Source organism: Aythya ferina, assembly GCF_964211825.1.
Source record: "Aythya ferina genome assembly, chromosome: 5".
Classification (NCBI taxonomy): domain Eukaryota; kingdom Metazoa; phylum Chordata; class Aves; order Anseriformes; family Anatidae; genus Aythya; species Aythya ferina.
Genome location: NC_140301.1, coordinates 52,939,538 through 52,962,145, shown reverse-complemented (window position 1 = coordinate 52,962,145; position 22,608 = coordinate 52,939,538). Strand labels below are relative to the sequence as shown.

The 22,608-nt window shown below is 42.4% G+C and overlaps 1 protein-coding gene across 7 annotated transcripts in view; it reads right to left on the bottom strand.

Annotated features, from left to right (window-relative positions):
- Nucleotides 1-22,608, bottom strand: part of EVL (Enah/Vasp-like) — a 140,899-nt gene that overhangs the window by 54,888 nt on the left and 63,403 nt on the right. For 6 of the 7 annotated variants that reach the window (XM_084520741.1, XM_084520742.1, XM_084520745.1 and 3 more), the window contains exons 2-3: nucleotides 12,365-12,533; nucleotides 6,241-6,418 (exon numbers count right to left, since the gene is read on the bottom strand). In XM_084520741.1, coding sequence (XP_084376867.1) covers nucleotides 6,241-6,418; nucleotides 12,365-12,533 — 347 coding nt within the window. Of the gene's footprint in view, nucleotides 1-6,240; nucleotides 6,419-12,364; nucleotides 12,534-20,113; nucleotides 20,295-22,608 lie in introns of those variants that run through there. The other variant, XM_084520740.1, reaches the window with a different exon arrangement.

The window sequence follows — 22,608 nt, the reverse complement described above, 5'->3', positions numbered from 1 at the left end:
GAGCAGCTGAAGTTTACGTTGAAACTGGAGTAAGCACGAGGCTGGAAAAATTGTGCAACTTAATTTCTCTAAACCTTTCTCTTGTGCTTTTGGAAGATGACAGTTGGGTAAGATTTATTCCCCCAGGAAAGCTTTGTTTTTTAAAGAAGCAAAAGCTTTTTGTATTTTTAACATGCACCCAATTAACCATTGCCCGTGGCTTGCTATTTTGGCTAGCACTGGGCATCTGACCACATGGATCATATTTACACTAGCAAGTTTAGAAGTTTGTTATTTACAAGTTCTCTTTGCATACATTATAAATAGGAACAACTTCTGGGACGATTCGGTTAAAAGACCTGCAGCATAATGGCAATGCCCACGTGATGTGAGGTTACATCAGCCTGTAGATGCTCTCAGCACACCTAGAAGTAAAATGTGCACAGAATAAACCATTTTAGTGTTTTATAATCTGCACCAACACACCTGGTAGTGTGGGAAAGCAGCTTGCAGTGCGTTACATGAAGTGGCTTGCATGGGGCACGGATCCCTTTACATCAGAAAAGTTTTGGAAGCAGCTGGCTGCAAATGGTCACTGTACTCTGTGGTGGGTCCCCTCCGTTACTGATGAGTTATTTTATGTAGTATGCAGGACTGTAATGAAGACGCAGCCTTTTGTCTTCCCACACTGTGTCCTCTGTGGTGCTGGGAAGTCTTGGGGCGATATTATCAAATAAACCAGCCACTGCGCTGTAGAAGACTAACACAGCTAAAGGACTAGTTGGAAAAATGCTAATGAAAAATGAGCTGAATATAACATTACAAAATGATATCCAATAAATTACAGTCTTTCATCTGAAATCTGGTGCACCATAATCTTCACACGCATCCCATGCTCACAGAAACACTACAAATACTTCAGGCAGCTAGCCAGGGGAGAGGAATTCTGCTATATGCTGCCAGTTTATCGCTGTTTGATGAATCAATGCTTTCTTCTGTTTCTACCCTTATTTTGGAGGGTTTAAAGTGCTTTACAAGCAACTTCCTTCCAGCAATATGGAAATAGTCACGTCTGGACTAGGGAAAGAGTGGAACAACTGAAGGAATTGAAAAAGATCTCAAACACCAAAAAACTTCATCAAATCCAACTTATGGAAAAGGGAGTGGAGAAATTGCAAATAATCTGTAATGGTGAAAAAGAGAAGTCAGCAGATCTACTAATCAGAAGAAAAGGAGTGGGAAAGACTCCCCCTGACTGCCAAAATGCTCTTCCTGCAGAGGTCAAGTCAGGTCCGTGAGTACCAATGATTTTCTTATATAGCATGTCAATATCTCCCCAGGATAGATATTGAAAGAAAATAAAATTAAAAAAAATCCACAATATATAATACTCATTACACAATTTACCCGTAGGTTGCATATCTCAAGACTGCCTGTTCTTCTCCAAGAGGTACCTAGTCTTTCAACCACAGAAGCTCAAGACACTTGCTGATACCCTCACCTCATGCCCTGCTCCAATAACCGTGCTGTGCTGTCACCTGTCATTGCATTTGTTAAATCTAAGAGGATGTAAGCCCCAAAGAACATGAACCCTGTCTGCTTAGCAGACATCAAACAGCCTGCAAGCATGATCCATGTAAAATGCAGGGCAAGAAGGGATGCTGCTCAGTCCCCAGTGAAATCCAGCTGCCAGTGACGAGGCAGGACAGGGACACTGCTTGCATCGAGTAATTCACACCAGTAAACAGGGCTGGCTTCACAAAGGGGACTCCCATGAAAAACAAACAAAAAAAAAAAAAACAAAACAACAACTAATCAAACCAACAATTTAACAAGAAGCCATTTGTCACACTAATGGCCTTGCTAAATGACACCATTAAACAACCATAAGCAAGAGATTGGTAATGAGCAAGTCAATGTTATCATTTGCTCTTATTTCGCAGGTTGGCACAGAACCAGCTCTGCATTTTTATTGTAAAGGAGGACAGACTAAAGGGATATATAAGGAAATCAAAGTAATTAGGCATATAAACAAGCTGGCAGGTAAACAATTGTGATTCAGTGAGTCAACCTCTCAAGGAAGGATGGGACACTTTCATTATTACTTTTCTTTCATATTTTATATCATTTTAGATTACTCCCAACACAATAATTAGCATCCTTACAAAGCACAAGACTGAGATGAATATTGCATTCAGTTCCAGAACTGTAAGGACTTTCTTTACCCCATCCTGAGGATGCAGCTCCCATCACATCACTAGGAATTTGGACACGTGGGGGACGGCCAACGTCAGCGAGTTCAGCCGCTGCAGAAATAAGCCTTGGCAGCAAGTTCTGGCTATGGCTTTCCTCCCAACTTTCCCAAAAGTGGGCCATCATACTCCTGGGAGGAATCTCTCCCCTGGGATGATCTCGACACGCAACCCAGATTAACACAGGCTTGTGAGTCAGCAGCTGGATTTAGGATCTGATTCAGCCCACTTAACCTTAAGCACTTAATGAAGCGCTTGGCTTAACATTCGCTAGTGCTTCATGCGACCGGTGCAGAGAGATGGGTGATGGTGGTGTACGAGGCTCTCTCATAAAGAAGTGGGACAGCACAGCGATTCTCAGCACGAGTTCAGAACCGTGTCTTCATTTCAAGTGACTCATTCATGCCAAAGTCAGCACTGCCTAGAAATTAGTTCCAATTCCCCCAGACGTGAACTGCTACCATTTTAAGACTCTCTAATTCAGCGTAATGTGCTGCTCAGAAAACCCACACCATTGCTTTCTGAACAGGACTTAGTTATTTTCGCAAATGTCTATCTAGTTACAGTACCCTGACTCCACATCTGCTGAAGACATGCCCCAGATTTCTGCTGTAGTCTGCCATGATTCATTTCAGTCTGTACAAGTGGGCAGTAAATTGAAGGGAGATGGAAGACAGAACCTGTGCCCCGCTATAAGATAGCAGTGCCTAAACGCAGCAATGTCTCAGTGAGGATATATGGAACAAATAAACAATAGCACGTCCCAAGTAGTGTATGTAGCAAATCCCAAACTGTAGAGCTAGCAGATAGCTACGATGGGCTGTTTTCAGGATGAATGTGCCATGAGCGAACACCTGTTTAACTCTGTGGTTTCAGTTGAGGGATTAATGAGTGTGAACAGTTCTGTGTGTACAAATACACTCTTCAAACCTGGAATCTGTCTCCACAAGAGACAGATTGTCTTGCACAAGAGCAAAACCCTAACACATGGATGCATGGATATAATAAATGCTTTCATTTTTCTAATGAGTTTTGCGTATGAAAATCAAACCCCAGTGCAGCATGCAGGCAGCAGAATGGATGGCAGGGGCTGTGCCTGACAAGGTGTATGGATACATGTGCCTGTGTGAATTCATGCCCACAAATACGAGCAATATGCAATATGAGCCTGGAAGAGCAGATCTGAAAATACATCTCATACCTCAGATCCATTACACACTTTTGCTGTCAACTCTCACGCTGAGACTATTGCAACAGCTGGGAAAATTATGATAATAGAAAAGTCCTAAGGGAGAACAGGTATCTGTTGAACACCAGCATCACACAGTGGTGCGGGGAACACAAAGGTGGGGGGATGCAGGCTGCCCTGTCCGCGGTTGTGCATCGACTGATTGCCTTCCCAGAGCTTGTGCTGTGCCTCTGCTGACTGCGCCCACGCCTCCAGTGCTGCCTGGGGAAAGCAGGGCGAGGGGAAGCAGCCCAGACAAACAGAGGCTGTGAATACAGCAGGGCAGAAGTGCAGTGTCAAGATATTTAATGCTGACAAAGTTAGCATTATATGCCACACAAGTGGGTACAAAAGCTTGAATTTTGGCTCTAAAGAGCGAAGTAGTGAGAAAAAAGAAGCTTTGAATCAAAATACTTTCCTTTTTGAATCAATAAAATTCTGAATTTTTATTTTGTTTCCTTTTTTTTTTTTTTTTTTTTTAAATAAATGTAATTCCTGATAGTTACTTCTGAGAAGTTATTGTTGAGAACAACCAAGAAAAAGAGTCTGTTTCAGCAAACTTTAGGTACATTAGGACATTAGGTACAACTACCACTTCCAAACTGTTTCAGTATAATCTAATGGCAATTTCATAGTTTTAAAGGGAAACATGCAAAAATATATTTTGGAATTCAAAAAAAAAAAAAAAAAAGTGGATAAAGAATGAATATTTGGGGACTTTGTTTCATAGAATCAGAGTTTAAAATAATGCTGAAACTTCCTTTAAATTGAAATTCCTGTTTTAGACAACCTTAGCTGTATCTAATGAGACAGCTGACAATCTTTGAAACCTTAAATGTTTTGTGTAAAAGAGAAAAGCATTGCTGAAAACTGATTGTTTACCAAAGCTTTTTTTTTTTCCTTTTTTTCTTTCCTTTCTATTTTTTTTTTTTTAAGAAAGCAGGAAATTTTGGCATCTGTGTGACCCAATTCATGTCTGTATATAAGACAAGTACAAACTTTAAATGGAAGGTCTTCAGCACAGTCTGAACCTTGTGTATGTAAAGCATTGAAAACACTATGGTATACTAACTATCTGACACTATTTTATTCTAATTAATAAAATAATGGAAACAAATCCAAATAATTATTTACTCTATATTAATAAACTTAACAGAAATCTAATAGGGCTTTTAGTATCCAAATATTCTTTCATAAAATACCTGTTGTACTTTGTTAGGAATAGCTTACAACTGAAATTTCTAGACAAGTCCACTTTAAGATAGTTCCTTTCACTTTAGCATAACGGCAATAAATTCTCATCTTGAAACTCACGCTTCCTCAGTGAGCCTCTCTGGACCAACCTCAAAATCCTGAAGAAAACCCACCCCACTGAGGGGAAAAGACAGGTGAAAAAATAAATGAACATAAGAGCTTTTGCAAAAAGCCTCTCAACATAGTCATTAAGCCAATCACAACCTCAAGATCAGAAGCAAAGCATCAGAATTTTGGAGTTTCACCTGGTGATCTAACAGGGCTGACCGTGTATGAGAGACCTTTCACAGCCAAAGAGCTCTGCACTACTCAGGTACACACAAGCTTAGGACTGGGGAGTGTTGGCCAGATTTCCTCCTGAAGTTCTCCTGCTGTGGCACAACTAGAGTTGAAGAAGGCCAACTGAAAAAGGCCAAATTCCGTTCTCTACTTCTGAAAACAGAATTTGCTCTTTGATGACTTTAGCATTTGTCAGCTTAATAGCATGAATGGATATATCAAAAGAAGAAATATGAATCCTTAGAAGTATACTAACTAGTAAGATGTATCTGTGCATTAAGTGTTTTCAGGAGACTGAAATAAACATTTTAAGGATATTTGTGTGCTTGGAAACTGGTATAATGTGGACAGCTACTGCTCTGCTTTCCCCAGAGGGCTGCTGCCTCATGCCATCGAACACTGCTGCAAAAAATGGACCGCAGCAAGTGACATTAACCTTGTATTGCTGTGTTTTCAAAACAAAAACAGGGCTGTGGTAGGAAAAAGAGCACCACATGAAGACTGCTTTTTGGTCACAGTCCATGAACTTCAAAGAGGTCCTAGGTGTGTTAGTGAGGGCAGTACTTAATCTCAGCATTGCATACCAGAATAGGATTTCCATTGAGAAAAGGGGACTTGAGTCTGGGCCTTTGCAAGTTGTTGCAATGGCAATTTAACACGATAGTATACTTCACCACAAACCTCAACTACGGTCAGTACAATAGTTATGAGTAACACCAGTCAATGTCCAGAGCATAAGCCTTTACATTTTACCTTACCAAATAACCAAGACACCGGATGCTCAAAGCTTACCCACAAGCACAGTCAGCTGCAGCCAAGACGTGACATACTGGAAATATGAGCTCCGTATTCTACCTCAGAAGTTCTTAAAAAAGGTTGCTAATTTTACCCTAGCTTCTATTTATTTAACACTTTATTCTTCCATGTTACAGATAACAGAATTTATAGATAGATCCACAGAAATCAGTGGGGCTACCTGCATGCTGAGGCATTTCCAAATAGCCATTGATTTCCTACTGTGAGTTAAGGTACCATGAAAAATTGGGAGGAAAAAGAATAAAACCTGAAAATATGTACAATTCATACCATATCTAATGCTGAGCTAAAGGGGGTCTGCCAGAAACCAACCTTTTCTTAGGATAATGTTTTTTATCACAACATACCATCCAACACAACTGCATTGTGATTGATAAGAATTGTCATAAAAATGTCACAGATTAATAAAGAGCCTGGTGGCTGCTAACTTACCTCCATCCTGTGAATTCATGATATTCAGAGCAAACAGCATTGCATTGGAGAATGTGGTAGCCTCTTCTTTGCTTGCAAAATTCAAGCCATAGACTTGCCGTGCATCGCGCCATTGATGAAAGGTAGGTGTTGCTTGATTGTACTTCAGTCCCTTCACAATTGAGTAATTAATCACTACCTGTGATATGAAAGAGAAGGGTGAAAATTAAAGAGTTCTGTTCTCAGTGAGGAAAAGGAAAAGCCTTCGGTAAAGGCTAATTAAATTGGTAGTGGCATTCTTATGGCAGCTGCTCCATGGCAGTGTGGTAAGGCAGCATGCACTTGGATGACAGAAGACCTGCATGTGTGGGTGAGATTTGTAACAGTTCAAACCAGCCTCAGGGACTTGCAAGCTAGTTCTGCAAAATCTATTACCTGCTCATGTTTTCTACAGCACCTGCCCAGGATACAGCTGCATGTATATTGCAGACAGATGTCGAGAGTCAGTGCCAGCAGCTGTTGCAATCTTTTGGGGGATAATCATCGGCACTTGTCAGGAAAGGGGACAGATTGGTACTGGCCCTCCACTACAGCAGATAAATGTTTGTCTCACTGCACAGGCTCTGGTTTTCCCCTCCTCCCCTGTGCCTGATCACTACCAGCTTCTTACGTTGAGAGACTTTTCTGTCTAGAATCAGACATGCCGTGGAAAACCCAACTAAACATTCCCTGTCCCAGCTCCTCCCTTGCTCTACATGCTATAATTTCCAGAGAAGAGGTGGCTTCAGCAGAAGGGTGTTTCTGTATGATTTAATCAGCTAGATAAAATGCCTTGTTTACCATGGGCAGGGCACACAGAGATGCAGTGCTGCCCGGCACCTTCCCAGCCTAGGTTTATAACACAGACTCCCGAGAGCTGGTCCGCTGAAAATGGGAACTGCACACCTCACGTGCTGTGCAGGAAGCCAATTGCCCCAGCCAGGACAGTGTGGAAAAGCTCGTCCCTCCAACCACAGCAGAGTCATGAACTCACTGTTGTTGCCAATGGCTTAAACAACTATTTTCTCTTAAAACATGGTGACACCATCCCCATCCTACCACTGAGCCATGATGGGAGAGCCTGAAGTTGCAAGGGTTCTCCGGAGCACCAGGTAGACTCACACCTGAATAACTAACCCAACAGTTCTAACGTGTACCAACTTTTAAGCTTTCTAACAACTTCTGAACAGCTTAACCAAGGGAATGCCCAGCCAGTACGTTTGAAGAAATTTATAGAAAGATTGTCCAGCTTCTTCCAGGCTCTGCAAAGTCAGATTTTCTCACCTACTAAAAGGATCTTCTGTTTCAAAGACAACACTACTGAAGTCCAAAGAGCACTAGAAGGTGTAGTGCTGTTGTATAAAGAAAGACAGAAATTGTAAACACCTATGCCAAAAGTCATTTAAGAGAATTCAGGTAAACTTTTCAAAATTTGTTTTCCCAGAACATCTACTCCAGGAATTCAGCACCCTCTTTATTCTGCGGGTTTGATCACTTCAGTTGAATAAAGACAGAATTTGAACATTGACCTTCATAAATCATCAGGATGCTTAGATGAACCATGTAAAACCGTGTCTTCAAATTCAAAATGGAGACTGAACTGGGGAGTGAAATATAAACCAGCGTGAATTTCATTTTACCTTCTTTGATTAATGTTCCTATAGAACAGGAAAAAGAGGATAGATTCTCCTGCCATTGTTAAAAATGAGTGCACAGAGGTCAACCTTTACAGATGGTGTTGAGACTCCTCAAGGCACACAATGGCAAGTGTGTGCCTTGGAGCTGTAATTAAAATAAAGAAGGTCCCACTGCTCGGTGCACAGGGGGTTTTGTACAGGTATCTTTAAGGGAACTTTACTCTAAAGCTCAATATGTTGGTAAATTAGTATCTGCCATGCTAAGCAGGTCAGTAGTTCATCTTGCCTAGTCTTCACCTTCAATTTCAGTCTATCATAGCTGAATTGGGGAAACTTATTGGAAATCTTGCAGAAAGAAGTAATAGATTTGTCAATAACAAATAGTTCTTCCTGTAACTCTTCACTCAGAGTTTGTCTTAAAAGCTGAAACATGGCACACTATATGGCTTTTTTTTTTCTTTTCAAATCCATTTTAATACTTTCTATCCTGAAACAAAATAGTCTTGTTACTGATAAAACTATCTGCATTGTTTTGAATTTTATTTAATTCTGGATTTCAGTTATACTGTATGGCAAGGAGTTTCACAGACCAATTGTTCATAATATTAATACAAAGATGCCTTTCAATATTCCATCACTTTAATGTTAAAAAAAATGTTTGCCTCACTTCTGTCTGGTACTCTCCCTCATAACTTTGCTTCAGTTTCAAGTGTAAACTCTCTGTGGCAGGCATGGATATATAAAGAAACTCAAAATTGAGAAGTCTTCTTTTTGACTGTAGTCTGTAGGCTACCAAATTATCAGCAGCAGTGATGGTGATGTTTGACAGGATTCACAGTAATAGGGGGTCTTGATGGGTGTTGGTTGTGTGGCCACAGCCACAGGGTCAGAGGTCCTGCACAAGTCTTACACCCCATACTCTTGTTTATCAAGTCAGAAAAAGGCATTTGCTCGTTTCTCCAGAGCATGAAATGCTCCACAAGTTTATTATCAGCTTGGGTTGCTGCTGTCCTCCCAGCAAAAACTCCTCCCATGGGCAGCAGTCGTGTGTTTGCTAAAACACAGGGATCGTGATGAAGCAGCTAAAAACTGCTACAGCTGAGGCCAGATTCTGTATTTCTGCAAGCAGGCCCAAACCTGACTGACATCAGTAAGTTACTGAGGTAATTAACTAGTTTTTGTTGTTGTTTTGTTTTTTTTTTTTTTTTTTTTTTGTGGTTTAATTTATATCACAAGAATGCTGTCCCCATTTCAGATCTGGCTCAGGCCCAAGTTTAAGAAGTCCCACCTTCCCCAAGGCCCTGTTTTTACATTCACATCTTAGCCACATCAATACACAAAGCCCTCAGGAGACATGATTCACGTTTGCCTTACACCCTTCTCCCCACCTATGTGTTCAGCACATGCGCTTCGGCAATGAGATCATGCTGAGCTGGAATCACTTGATGTAAAATCACCCCTTCAAACTCTCAGCTGATCATGACCGTGCACTGGGAAGCTCCTGCTTGTCCACTAGACAATGGAGATGGACCAGCTGTATGTTCTTACCTTGCTGAAAGCCTTGCACGGTGACTGAAGCTAACACACTTCACCTTTGTAAGAGGCTAGGTTACAATTACAGCTGGCAAGCTGCAAGTTGCAGCAAATTGTTTGCTTGTGACTCTCTTGGGCTACATGCTAAAAGAAAACGAAGGTTGCGCAGAGACATTAAAGCTCGTGATGTCAAGTGATTGCAATACAGACCTGGCCGCAGCTTCAAAACAAACAGTGCTGGCCTCTGCGGCTACTCCAAAGCTTCAAAAAGCTACTTCTGTTTTTCTGAAGATTACTGCTCATGCCAGTGTGAGCCTATGCAAATGTGCCCATCTGAGCAGAAAGGGGAATTCGTTGACTGTCGGTCTGCAGCTAAGTGCTGCTGCGTGCAAGCACGCGGCGAGCACGTCATCCCAACACACAAGAGGAATGAGTGGTCTGATGACCACTTCCCGATGGTGAGAATGATGCCGATGCTCTGCCATTCTAAAAAACATCTCTCTCTGTGGTCACCTTTTTAGACACCACCAGCCAGAAAGCAAAATATACACAGACAAAGTAAACAGAATGGGAAGAGAGCATCAAAAACTCTAACATGTGCCCCAGAAAAAGGCTAGGAAACTGAAAAGAAACTTTAAAAAAATAACAAAAGCAGTCTACAGGAGATGCATGAAAAAAAAGATGGGGAGGGGATGAAAATAAAAGAGAAAGATTATTGAACTTGCAATACAAAACAACAAAAATTAAAAGGGAAACATTAAAGACAGGCACGGGTGAAATCATGAAGATTACTCTGGTCTGTGCCTTGCCAAACAGTATGCAATAAAACTTAAAATTGTTCCTACATAGTATTATTGCGTTACATATTTTAAACTAGTTTCTCAACTCCTGGAAATTTGTGTAGCTTCATTAGCCTCATTATATGCGAAATCACATATTAGCTGAAGATTGGTCCTTTTCAGAAATACATGTCTTTCCTTGAAAAACAGCAGCTTGTAATAAAACCTCATTTTTAATGTGACTTAGCACAACCTGAGAGCAAGCATGAAATGGCTTGTACAGAGAATTATTTTAACTGAAATTCACTTTTGCTCTCATTAAATGCAAATACTTAGCAAGTCTAGCAAGCTTATGGCTCCATGTGAGACTCATATAAAATATATCAAATTCTCAATCTGAGCCTTTCAGAACATTTGCTGTCTTTATGATACCAGATTTCTGTAATAATGTTTAAGGTATTTTCTTTTAGCCAGTTTTAAGTGACTAAAGCAACCTGTACTTTTTTGTTTGCTTCAGGGAGCATTTTTTGTCTTCAAACTCTAGAAAAAAAATATATAACTGTTTCCTTCTGAATTGAGATGATTTTTAGATAGCATTCAACCTTTTCATAAGAAGGAACATTTGCAAGCAAATAGAGCATTACAGTTAATATAAAACATGTTTAAAATAGAGATCAAGATTTGAATTTTAAATATAACCTACACTATAAATTGTATATTCTGATTAAGACAGACCTCTGGTACACACACAAAGTCTTCCATACATATATATGTAGACATTATGACTTTTGCTTGGTCTGTACTGGCTATTCAGATGCATTTTAGATTGTCTCACATGAATACCATTTACATTCACTGGCTGGCTACACAAAATAACTAGCACGGTCTGTTCCAGAGCAGTACTGATTCTCACAAGTGACTAAGTAGCCACTGTATTTCATTCATTTTCAAAAATATCTTCTATTTTTAAAATGAAGCTCCATTACTATATTGCTTTTCTCTACTGAGAAGGATAAAAACAGAGGCAAACGATGTTGCAGATGTTTCAAAAGTGTGCTGCAAGGAGCTAAAATATGTGCTAAATAAAAAAATAAAATAAAGAAAAAATCGTTATTTCATGTGCAGACTGCTCTGTTTAACATTCTGGCAGCTGGGTGGTGGTGGTGCCCTGCTCCTGCTCCCGGACCCGACTCTCCCTGCCACAGGAGCCCCTTGACCACCTTACACAGGTTGAGGTGCTCACCACATGTTCCCACAGGGCTCTGCTGCTCTCTAACCCGCCAGGAAACCACTTGCACACTTTTTTTCTGAGCCTCCCACAAGCGTGATGGCACAAGGTAAGCATGGGAGGAGGGCAGCCAGGGCAGACCGGGCTGCTGCCGCTGCACCATCCCCACAGTTACACACGGGGGAAGTCCCCAACTCTCAAACTTCTGCTCTGAAATGACAACCACAGGACTACAGGATAGCACCGCTACTCTACACAAGCATAATTTTGTTATTTTTGGGTATAGACATAAAGTTTCTTGCTTCTGATAACATGCACAGCCTGGTGCACCCAAGAGCAAGGCGGTCACTGGGCTGGAGTGGCTGAGGAGGCTCTGATCCCACTTCTGCTTATCTAAATCCCATGTATCTCCCTTAATACCCAGGGAGGCCCTGTGGGCTTAGCCTGCCATAAATCAGGTCACAGGGTGCATCTAGGACTTCAAAATGTGATGAGGATGTTATGAGGAACTAATTGCTTATCACAGCAATGCAACAAGCATGCTTTATGAGACACCCATGCACAGCAGTGCAAGGTGATACTGCTTTTCTTTTGTGTATCTAGTACTAAAAGTGAGCAAAAACAGGGGGCTGAGAACAACACCTGCAGAATGAAATAAAATTCATTTCACAAGCAAAAACATGGTGGAGGGGGGGAATATAACAAAATCTCTCACATTCACCAAAAGTTCATTTTGCAAATAAACAGTAATAGATCATGACACACTCTGTACCCTACGAAATTGTACAAAATCTGAATGTATGGAGTAAATGAACTCACAGACATCTTGCAGGGAGCAGGAAATGTTGCTAGACTTCACCGACTACAGAACTGATGGTATCTAAAGAGACCAAAGGTTCATTTACAGGAAACTTAGTGCAGTTACTCACTTGTTGATCTTGCAGTTTAACTCCAACTACCCTGAAGGTGTTAGTAGCCGTGTTGTGGTATATGTTGATTCTGCTGAACCCCTGCTGTCCAGGTTTGATTGGCACCCATTTCTTACTGGTATCGTCATAGACCATAACTGAAGCCCGAGCTTGGCAAATACTCTGTTCACTGGAAAAAAAAAAAACACAACAAAATAAGAGAAAAAAAAAGTGAATTCATTGTCTACTACTGAAAACACCTCAAAGAAAACAACAGAAATTATCAGAACCACTTAAAACGTATGTTTTACAATAAATCTGCTAATCCTTTGAATATAATCTGCCTATTAAATTAAAGCTTGCGTGTATGTGTTTGCACTTAAAAAACTCCAGTATGCTGCTGAACTGATTATCTATTCTATATAGAAATATTATGCCCTGAGGAATAACTGGTAGCGCACACATTTTATGAAAACTGTCCAAGAGTATGAATGCTCTATTTATTTTATGTACCTATTGGCAGGCAAAGCCATTCACATTTGCATGAAAACTGACTAATATTTTACAGCTTCTTGACAAAATAAACATGACATGCAAAGCTGAGTTACACATTTAAAACTGGAAGCAAGCAGACCTTGAACCAAAAGCCACGTTAGGTAAACTGAAGAAATCAGTTACGTTAATCCAGCTAACGCCTAATGCTCAGACCCGGTGACGCACTCAGACATCCCAGAATATGCAGTGCAAAACACACAGGTGCCTTCACCCTGACAGCAAAGAAAATGGGGACTCCACAGACTTCTTCATTGCAGGGTTAAAGCAGATAACCATTATTAACAGAGCATTAATATATGGGTATTTTTTGTTCTGTGGCCTCACAGAAATTCATCGTTTCTTTACCTCTTGCTTGTGCACTAGTGACATGTATATGAGATCAATACTAAAATGCACTTTTCACATGAAAGAAATACCACTGGCACATACTGCCGAGGTGACAACTCAGTGCAGGTTGTAGTGCTTTACAGCCACCACTGGTGGCATTTTTGGAATGGCCGTCAGGATTTTAATTCCTGCTCTCTGAAAATCCCACCCATTTTTATGCCAGAGGAAATAAGAGTTCCTTACACAAAACAAAATTTGAGATCTTTGAACATAAGTTTTTTTCAACAACTGCATGTGAGGCCTAACTAAAACTCTTACAGTTTACAACCTGCAAATATTGTAAGTTTGTGGCCATCCTATTAACTTCAGAACTATATATATTGACGAAGACCTCCCCTCCTCAGTCCAAGGTGTATTAAACACTTTTCAGCTATGCAGTATCAAGTGGTAATCCACTTTGCACACAGATCCCTTTCCCCCCCTCCTGCATACAGTTCTTTGTCTTGATTTTCTCTCAGCAATGCCTCGGTTTCAGTCAGATAAACACAGGAGAAGCTCTCGGGTGGTACTGAACCATATTACTGCCCTGCCACCGCGCCAAGTGACACCACTTGTAAATGATACCAACTGTTGCAAACCCAACCCCATTCAACCCCATCACTGTCATCATTTTAATGAAAGGGAGCATGCTAAGTATTAAGGGGATCTGGGTAGATAACAGCAGCAATTTTCAATCTTTTCTGATCCGTGGCTCTCAAAAAGATTCCCAAGGCAGACGCATACCCCAGTGTGAATGAAAGCCCACTGACATTTGGCTCGTCGCATTAGTCACTTCTGACAGCCTCCAAGCAGTTCACAGACCTCCTCCAGGTTGTGGGCAAGAGCCTGAAAACTCTTCACAAGGTTTACAGAGGGAGCAATGACGCTGGCAGACATCTCCAGAAAGACAGAGCTAAGAACATTCAGACCAAAGTGTACTTTTATTACGTAAAAACATGGGAACAGCAGTGGTCTGTAACGTACTCAGATCCGCAAGACTAAAGCTGCAGGAATCCCAAAAATCTCTGTCCCAGGAGGGCCACTCTCAGCTGGCATAACACCAGATCTTTCTCCTCAACCCTTGCTGGTTGCTACAAGGCTGATCTAAAGTAAGCAAGAGCGTGCCACTGGTTTCATCAGAGCAAGTCTGGGACCTTACGGTACCTGCATGTGAACTATGGAGCCCACAATTGCCAAGGGCTCCTTGGCAGCTTTATCGCCATAAATTAATCAAATTATCCATACTTACAGAAAATGCACCTAAGCATACAGACATGAGGGCCTTACTGTGGCCATTATTTGTCACACCGTATTGATATCCCAACACATGCAGCAACTTTGCCTTCAGAGTTTGCTGCCATTAAGAACGGAAGCAAAAACACCCTCTAAACCCCATGATGGAAATACAGACCCCAGGAGAAATATTTAATGCATGACAACTAATTGTTACTGTAACATAAAGCAACACATCAAGCTCAATTCCTGCTCTCCCTGCAGTCAATGGACATTTTTCATCATTCATTTAATGGCAACAGGATTAAGCCAGTTATCTGGCCTCCAGTGAAATAACAGAAAGGTACATAAAACAAGTACAGCACAAGGGGAATCCTTTCCTGCAAAGCACTTCATCAATCTTTCAAAACCTAAAATGCCTCTGGGGACCCATTGCTAGCTTGCTGTCTCACCCTAAATGGAGGTGTAACTCTTTATGCCTGAGGTCTCATCTCCCCCACAAAAAAACACAGTTGTCTCACTGAGGCTTTAAGGGCTTCCCTGAAAACCATCCAGAAAACGTTCATTCCAACTCTTATAAAGGTCAGTGAGAACCTTTCTATTGCACCCTGTGGACTGCATTATTTTAAACGTAAACCAAGCAAAATTGGTATCACAAGGCTCAAGCAAAAAAATCTGTTATTTCTGTGATACCATTGTCAGCTACACATAACAAGTAATAAACAGGGTTTTAGACATGCTGTTGTACATAGTCAAATTCCTTCTCTGTGAGAAGTGTCTGCCATGTATCAGCATTTATACACCAAGTCACGACTGTAGCTTCCAGAACTTGCCTGATTTTCCTAAGAATATACTAAAGTTACCAAAAAATGGGTAAGTCTTGCAAATGATTCATCAAATTTCACATACCAGTCCAAATATTACAAATTCTTCTATTGACTTTTTATGTTACATCAACATGCAAGCAGACTCAGCCATCTGGGTTTCTGCCATAGGCAATTAGGTGTGAAAAGGGTAAAAGCTGCATCGTGTAGCATGCTTGAACTGGCAATGCAGATTTGCGGTATCCTCTTTGCTTTATTAGATTGTCGGCAGCAGTCCCCAAATGAGTCACTTCCAGCTTTAAAGGACCATTCAAGGCACACAGACATTTGAGAGCAGTTAGGGGTAGCTCTAGGAGGCTGCACCCCAAGCCAGTATTGCAATGAAGGTGACTTTGTCCACAAATGTCTCTCCTCTTCCATCTGTGTAGAACTTGAAAAGGACAGCCCCCTTCTTCCTGCATTTTAGTAAATTCGTGATTAACAAGAAATCGTAGACAAAAAGAACCACAAAGGAGTATGGATAAGATAAGACTTGGGGAAAATATCTGCATCTTTGTGAATTATCCTTAATGGAGCTTCTTGACATAACCTGGCTAACTTCAAGTAAAGAAACAGAAGAGAAACAACAAAATGACAGAAATAACTGGGGAAATTGGGAGTGAGGGAGCCAAGTCTGGGAGAAAAGTCTTCACTTTGCCGAGGCCAGCAGGCTATCAAAATATAAAATCGAAAAGTTCAGAACTGAATCAGAAAAGAACCACCATGAATAGTAAAATGGGAGCAAACCCAAATGGTTGACAGCAAGTCTTCAGCAGAGGCTCTGAAGGGTCTCCAGCACTTGTCTCTGATGTCCCAGACTGTGAAAAACATGAGAGTCCAAGCTGTGCTGCTGCTTTGTTGACCATCTCTGCTTACAAGGCATCCTCTTGTGGATACAACTTGTGCAGAGTGGTCCTGAGCTGCTGTGCCCACCTCTGACCCATGATCTGGGGCGAGACCACCACTGCATGAGGTTGCCCCAGCACTACCTGGGGAACTCTGGCAGCACCAGCCCACCCAGGGGTTACCTGTCCAGAGGGGTTTTAAACACCTTCTTCTAGAGCCATGGCAATACAGGACAACTTCTGGAGGATCACTGAATCATGCTCTTAAAAAAGTGTAATAAACTGATGGCAACTAACCAACTGCAGGGTTTAACACCCAATTCTGTGGGCTCTACTCCAGCATGCTGGCTGGGCCAGAAGACTCCTACTATTCTTTATATTTATAGAAGAACCGTTTTCTTGGGGCAGAAATTCACTTGGCATAAGGTGTGAAAGCTCCCCTAATAGAAATCAAGCAATGGGACTTTGAACCTATTACCAACCCACCACGTTTCAAGCTGCTCAAGTTGTCTCTCTTTCAAGCAAGCTGTCTTCTGGTATTCTTAGGAAATGCAAACAGCTACTTTTGCAATCATTTACCTTATTTTTAATTTCCGTTTCCCATCAAATCCCACCCACTCCATCTCCTTTAAATAATTAATCATTTAAAATTATTTTGGACTGATCTAATCATCCTTATTGGTGCCAGAAATGGCTAATATTGCTTTGCCCAAGCCTTGTCCTACCTCACAAAACCTCAGCACACAAAACATGCGAGTGACTCACAAGCCCTTTAACACCTCTCACTTGTCCTCTGAGTCCGACTGCAGAAAGTTAGAGCCGTGTGGTTAGACCTAACATGCAAGAAACAGATGCTGATGCTGATTTAAGAAGCTGACAGAAATATCTCAATGTTAGCTTTAAAATAGCTAACTTAAATAAAAAATCCTCTACATGGAGACGTGCGGTCTGTGCGATAAGTATCTGTTAACCTCAGAATTAGCAAGCTACAAGTCAGGGTCCTGCTGCATTGAAAGTGTGCTGCAAACTCTGCTGGACATATTTGATGAACAGACTTTAATTGATTTCACTGCAACAAATATAATGATGGTTTGGAAGCAGGGAAAGTGTTTCAGCAGGTATCTTTGTAGGAACGGGTGGGGATTTCTGTCTGGTGACTGGATTTAGGGAACAAAAAATACAGGAGACCCTCTCAACACCAGCCTGCCAGGTCACTCGGGCTTATATACACCATTACCTGAGGTCTGAGCTCACTGCAGCTAAAGCCTGCTGTAGTGCAGTGGCTCTTCAGCCCCCCCACCAGAGATTCACTGCCGGTTCTGCCTGTGACCCCATCTCTCATTGGGACCCCCATTTCTCCAACACCACGTCAGTCATGTTTGTGAGTCCATTCGGGACCTCCTTTTCCAAGTTTACTTCCCTCAGCAACCAAACCTGAGGACACCCTAAGTCACCATCCTTCATCCCACCTCTGTCCTGGAGCAATGAGGAACTCATTTACCTCCCCAGCAACACAGCAAAACTTCACAGTGAACCAGGAGCACTTAGCCACTGATCACCCTAAAGGGCAGCACCAACCCAGAGGGACTTCACCTACAGAGAGGCGGTCTGGATCCATGGTGACATGCAGATGTCTGAATATTTTCTAGCAGGCATTTAGATAAATAGCAGTCCCGGTTCCATATATAACACAGTGTGGGTGATGGAGGGGCGGGCTGACAACCGCTTTTCTGAGTCTCATTTCTTGGGACCCCCTGAAAAACGAACCCAAAGGCCCAGCAGTCAGGAGCCCTCGGTTCGCACTCCCTCCTGGCTGCCTGCCGGTACAGAGACCTCCCTGGCAGTGCAGCCCTTGCCCTGACCAGCCCCAAGCAAAGTCCAGTTCCCACAGGAGCTGTGGGTTTTTGGTCTCCTGCTCAGCTTGCATGTGGAAGACTTGCCTTTGGTGCCGTGGCTGCATCAGCAGAGGGAGATAAGTTGTTTGCTCTGAGCATCTGCAGCAGGTGCCTAGCCGTCACCTTTCTCCACTGTTAAATTCCGACATCTAAATAGTTTAGTATTAAATAATTACAAGAAAATCGAGCATGTACAAAACCTCCTTCACAAGCAGCTCTCAAAAGGACACTAAATAGCGAGTCATGACATGCCTGGGAGATAAATACATATTTTAGAGAGCAGGAAATTGATATAATGGTACCTACAGCATTAACACGAACAAGTACACCAGCACTTGCTTCCAGAAGGAGTAGTATTTAAGAGCTACTCTTCCTTCTGCTAGCAATGAAGATATTTGCTTCAAATTCCCCCTTTCTCTACTGGCATACCCCATGGGAATTGCCATCTCTGGTAACCACTGCCGGCATCCACCGCAGACACTTCAGATGGAAACCAAGGCACAGCTTATGAGGCACTCAGATCTCATGCGAGGCCAGGACTTTGGGAGATGAGTTACAAGGGAATGTCCGTGCAATCCTGGCATGACCAGAGAAACTGGAACATCCTTCTGTCACCCCTCAGTGCTCTAGATCATGGGAGATGTAAGTAGAAAGAAAAATAAATAAATAACATGCAGAAAGATAACGCAGCGGAGGGGATGTTTCACATGGGCCTGTCATTGCACAACAGCTCGGTCCTGCAGCACCACCTGTGAAAGCTCATGCAGAGCTGTGACCTTTCAGTGTCCGCTGTGACACTTAAATAACAGATCTGCCGTCCGGGGGATCTGCTATTAGGGCTGGTGTCCTGGCTGCAGATTTGTTCTCCTGTAAACTGGCACATCTGCCTAGCTTACAGCGCTGAGATTTTGATGCTACGTGGTGGAGTTAATTTTAACCCCTCACTTTTCTGGTATGTTCTGCAAACTAAACCATAAGAAACAACGTGATTCTAAGGGGAACTCCAGTCATCACTATCTCAACAATTACCAAAAAAAAAAAAAAGAGTAGGCACTTCGTAGCGGAAGTGTAGTGATTCAGAAAAGTGGCATCACTGCGAGGCAGCCGGATGCCCAGAGCCACGTCCAGCAGGGCAGGGGCACTGCTGTCTCCTAATGGAGAAACCCCACTCCACCACTCCCTTCACGCTTCAGTTCACACAACGTCTCTTTCTGCAGTGAAGTGGGGTTTGCTTTCTGATATCGCGTGCCACCTGGAAGATAAACTTTGGGAGTTCCTAAAAATAAATGTCAAGCCAGTGTTTAGAAGTCCTAAAAATAAGTATCAAGCAAATGCCGTGGGGAAACACAGTGAACCCAAGTAATCTATCAACACACACTCAGACAAAAACGGTAAAAAAGTAACTTTACTAGATCAGGTTGCTATTAATATAAACCACTTCCCTTCACCACTGAATTACAGAAATAAAAAGAAGAAGTAACTAATCTCATAAAATAAACATCATGCAAAACCCAAGACTAAACTGTCAAGTGAAAATCTGTGACTAAATCTCTCACTCACTGGCCAGCCGTACGCATACTTTGGTAGAACAATACTTTAAACAAAGGCTTTTAAGGATTGTAATCATAACTAGTCATCAGGAGAGGCAGACTCATGTGTGCGTACAGCAAATCAACATAAAGGTCTTTCATTAAAGTTGGCATTGCGTAGCTTTGGGTTCTCTTCAATCCCCACAGAAATGCAAATAAACCCGCGACAGCTCCTCTGGAGCTGGTGGTGTCAGATTGGGGATGAGCGTGGCTCGCTTCTCCCTCACTGCCAGGAGATGCATATTCATGTAGCATCGCCATAAACCTTAATTATCATTTTACAAAAGTATAAATTAGCCTGTGAGGCCACAACCGGAATGCAGAGCTCCTGCACTATGACGCATACACTTTCCTTTCCATCCAGCCCCATTAACCCCATTCACTGAGCTCACTGCCATCGAGAGCACCGATCCCAGGTACTTACGGGCTCGCCATTGAGGAAGATCTGGTCAGGTAATCCCGGAGGAACAGACACTCGAATCTGGCACGTGCCCTTACACCCAAACAGGGTATTTCACCTGATTACACGGCCGAACACAAATTTGGCAGGAAGACAACCCGGGAGCCTACATGAAGGCTTAAACCCAAAACAGGAAATGGAAGCGTTATCATGAGAGCAAAAGGGCAGGAAGTAACACTTACTTGCTTGGCAGGGGCGGGGAAGGGACTTTAAAGAAGAAATGTATTACTACTTTCAGCTGATTTACTGAACAAAAATGCAAACAATATAGAGTAAGATTAGATGCACCACCCTTTCCTCATTGGTGGCAGAGCTATTAAAAACATGTCATTGTTTTCTCAAGGTACAGGTTAATTATATGAGAAAAGAAAGAAAAGAAAAAAAGAAAAAGAAAAAGAAAAAGAAAAAGAAAAAGAAAAAGAAAAAGAAAAAGAAAAAGAAAAAGAAAAAGAAAAAGAAAAAGAAAAAGAAAAAGAAAAAGAAAAAGAAAAAGAAAAAGAAAAAGAAAAAGAAAAAAAGAAAAAAGGAGAAAAGAAAAAGAGTCAAAAATGGGACAAAATTGGCTCCACTGGATATGTAAGCACTGCGTGCCCTCCTCTCAGCAGTGGCTGGGAGAACTGTTTTGGACCTGCTAGTTGGGCTTTCCATCACCACAATCTCCATCACCACAGAGTGCCTGCAAGAAGCCCTTGGGAGGTTGCAGGCCTTCATCTCCATCCTGCCAGGAGCTGCCCACCAATGTTTTTGCCTGTGTCTGCAGCGAGACAGCCCTGCAGGAGCTTCCACCCCCCTGGCTATCTCTGCAGTCCCCAGTTTGCTTGTTCTGCAGCTCTGTTAACTGGGCAATGCCAGCTAGCTTGGTGAGACATCAACCAGCACAGGTTGAAACTGAAGGAATAGTAATTGAAAATACTGCAGCAAAAAGAAAAGTATTTTAGGTCCTGGGAAGTCTAGCTTGTACTTGAGCACCACCTCTCCTAGGGTAAACCTGCAGCAGTTTTGATGGGCTGCCTCTCAGAGGTGGCAGGTCTTTAAGGCAGATCCTTCTTCTTGGCTTCCTTTTCGTCCATATTCCTTGCTTTGGCAAACTGGTAAACACAGATACCCTGCAAACACTCTCTAGCCTTCCCAGCATGGCCTCGGGCTATGGGTGCCTTCTGGCCCAAGCAGATTAACAGCAGAGGGAGAACGAGTGCAAAGCAAAGGGCAGGGAGAGCTGGACGGGCCCTGCCGTGTGCGTGTTGCAGGTAGAAGAAGCTGGGGTTTTCTCCCCATTCCCACATGAATTTCTGCTTTTTGTCAGCGGGCTCACGCGCTCTCTTAACGTGTGTAAATACGTCAGCTGCTATCTGTGATTACACAAACACACAGAGTGCAAACACAAAAGGCAAACAACTGCAGAACACGAGCACTGGATACCCAGGGCTCCCACCTGCTCCTCCTTAGCCCAGGTCAACACAAGCAACTGGAGAGCACAAAGAAAAGAAGACAAAGGAGATATGGGTGAGCCAGAAGACATCAGAAGAGAAGTATTTCTTCAGCTAAGACAGAAGTTGGTTATTGCCATTCATAAGGGGATTAACACCGTCCTGTACCTCGGTATCACTTGTTAACCTACATTCTATGATTCTGTGATTGCTCAAGAAAATAATTCTCCCGTGGGGCTACTCGATGTGTTGGCAGCTCAGATCCCACAGAGCCACAGAGACCAGTCCCCAGGAGATGACAAATCCCTCACGTCCCGGCAGTGGTCTCAGAGGGCCACACATGGGTGAATAACCTGAGATCCCTGCCTAACACAGCAGGAGCAGAGGGATCTGGCAGATAGGCTGAACTGGGCAAGATCCCCCAGAACCATAAATGCGTCTGTGAAGTTCTGCCTGAACAGAGGAGCCGAGTGCTTTTATGTTCACTGCTTTCCCATTATAACAGATTGCTTTCATTGTCCACCTGGAAGAGATGTGGAGAGACATCACCCAGCTAAAACACAGGTGAAAATGTGCTCAGTCTCACCATGGATATTGCACTGCACATTGAAAGGCAGCTTCACATCCCTCTGCAGTAAATCTCTGTATCACTGGGAGGATGTTGGTTTTCAGCCGAAGGGGGAAGGTTGCAACCCAAAAGGAAAAAGAGTTTTCACTAACATACAAGAAGAGATTTTTACAGCTGTTTTTTTGCTAGTGGTGGTGGTGGTGTTTTTTTTTTTTTGGTCTTTTCTCTGTCCTCTCCTCTCCTCTCCCCTTTCCTCTCCTCTCTTTTTCTGCTTAACAAAACATTTTATTATCACTTTCACTGAGATTTCAATTTGGCTGCCATATTTACCTGATACTTTGCCTTTCTCCTTTGAGATCTGGCTGGTTTCTGAGCATTTCTGTCCCATTCAGAAACTCCTGCTTTTCATCAATTTAAAACTTGGCTTCACTTGGAGTCAATTGGCACTTCTTCTGTACAGCTCA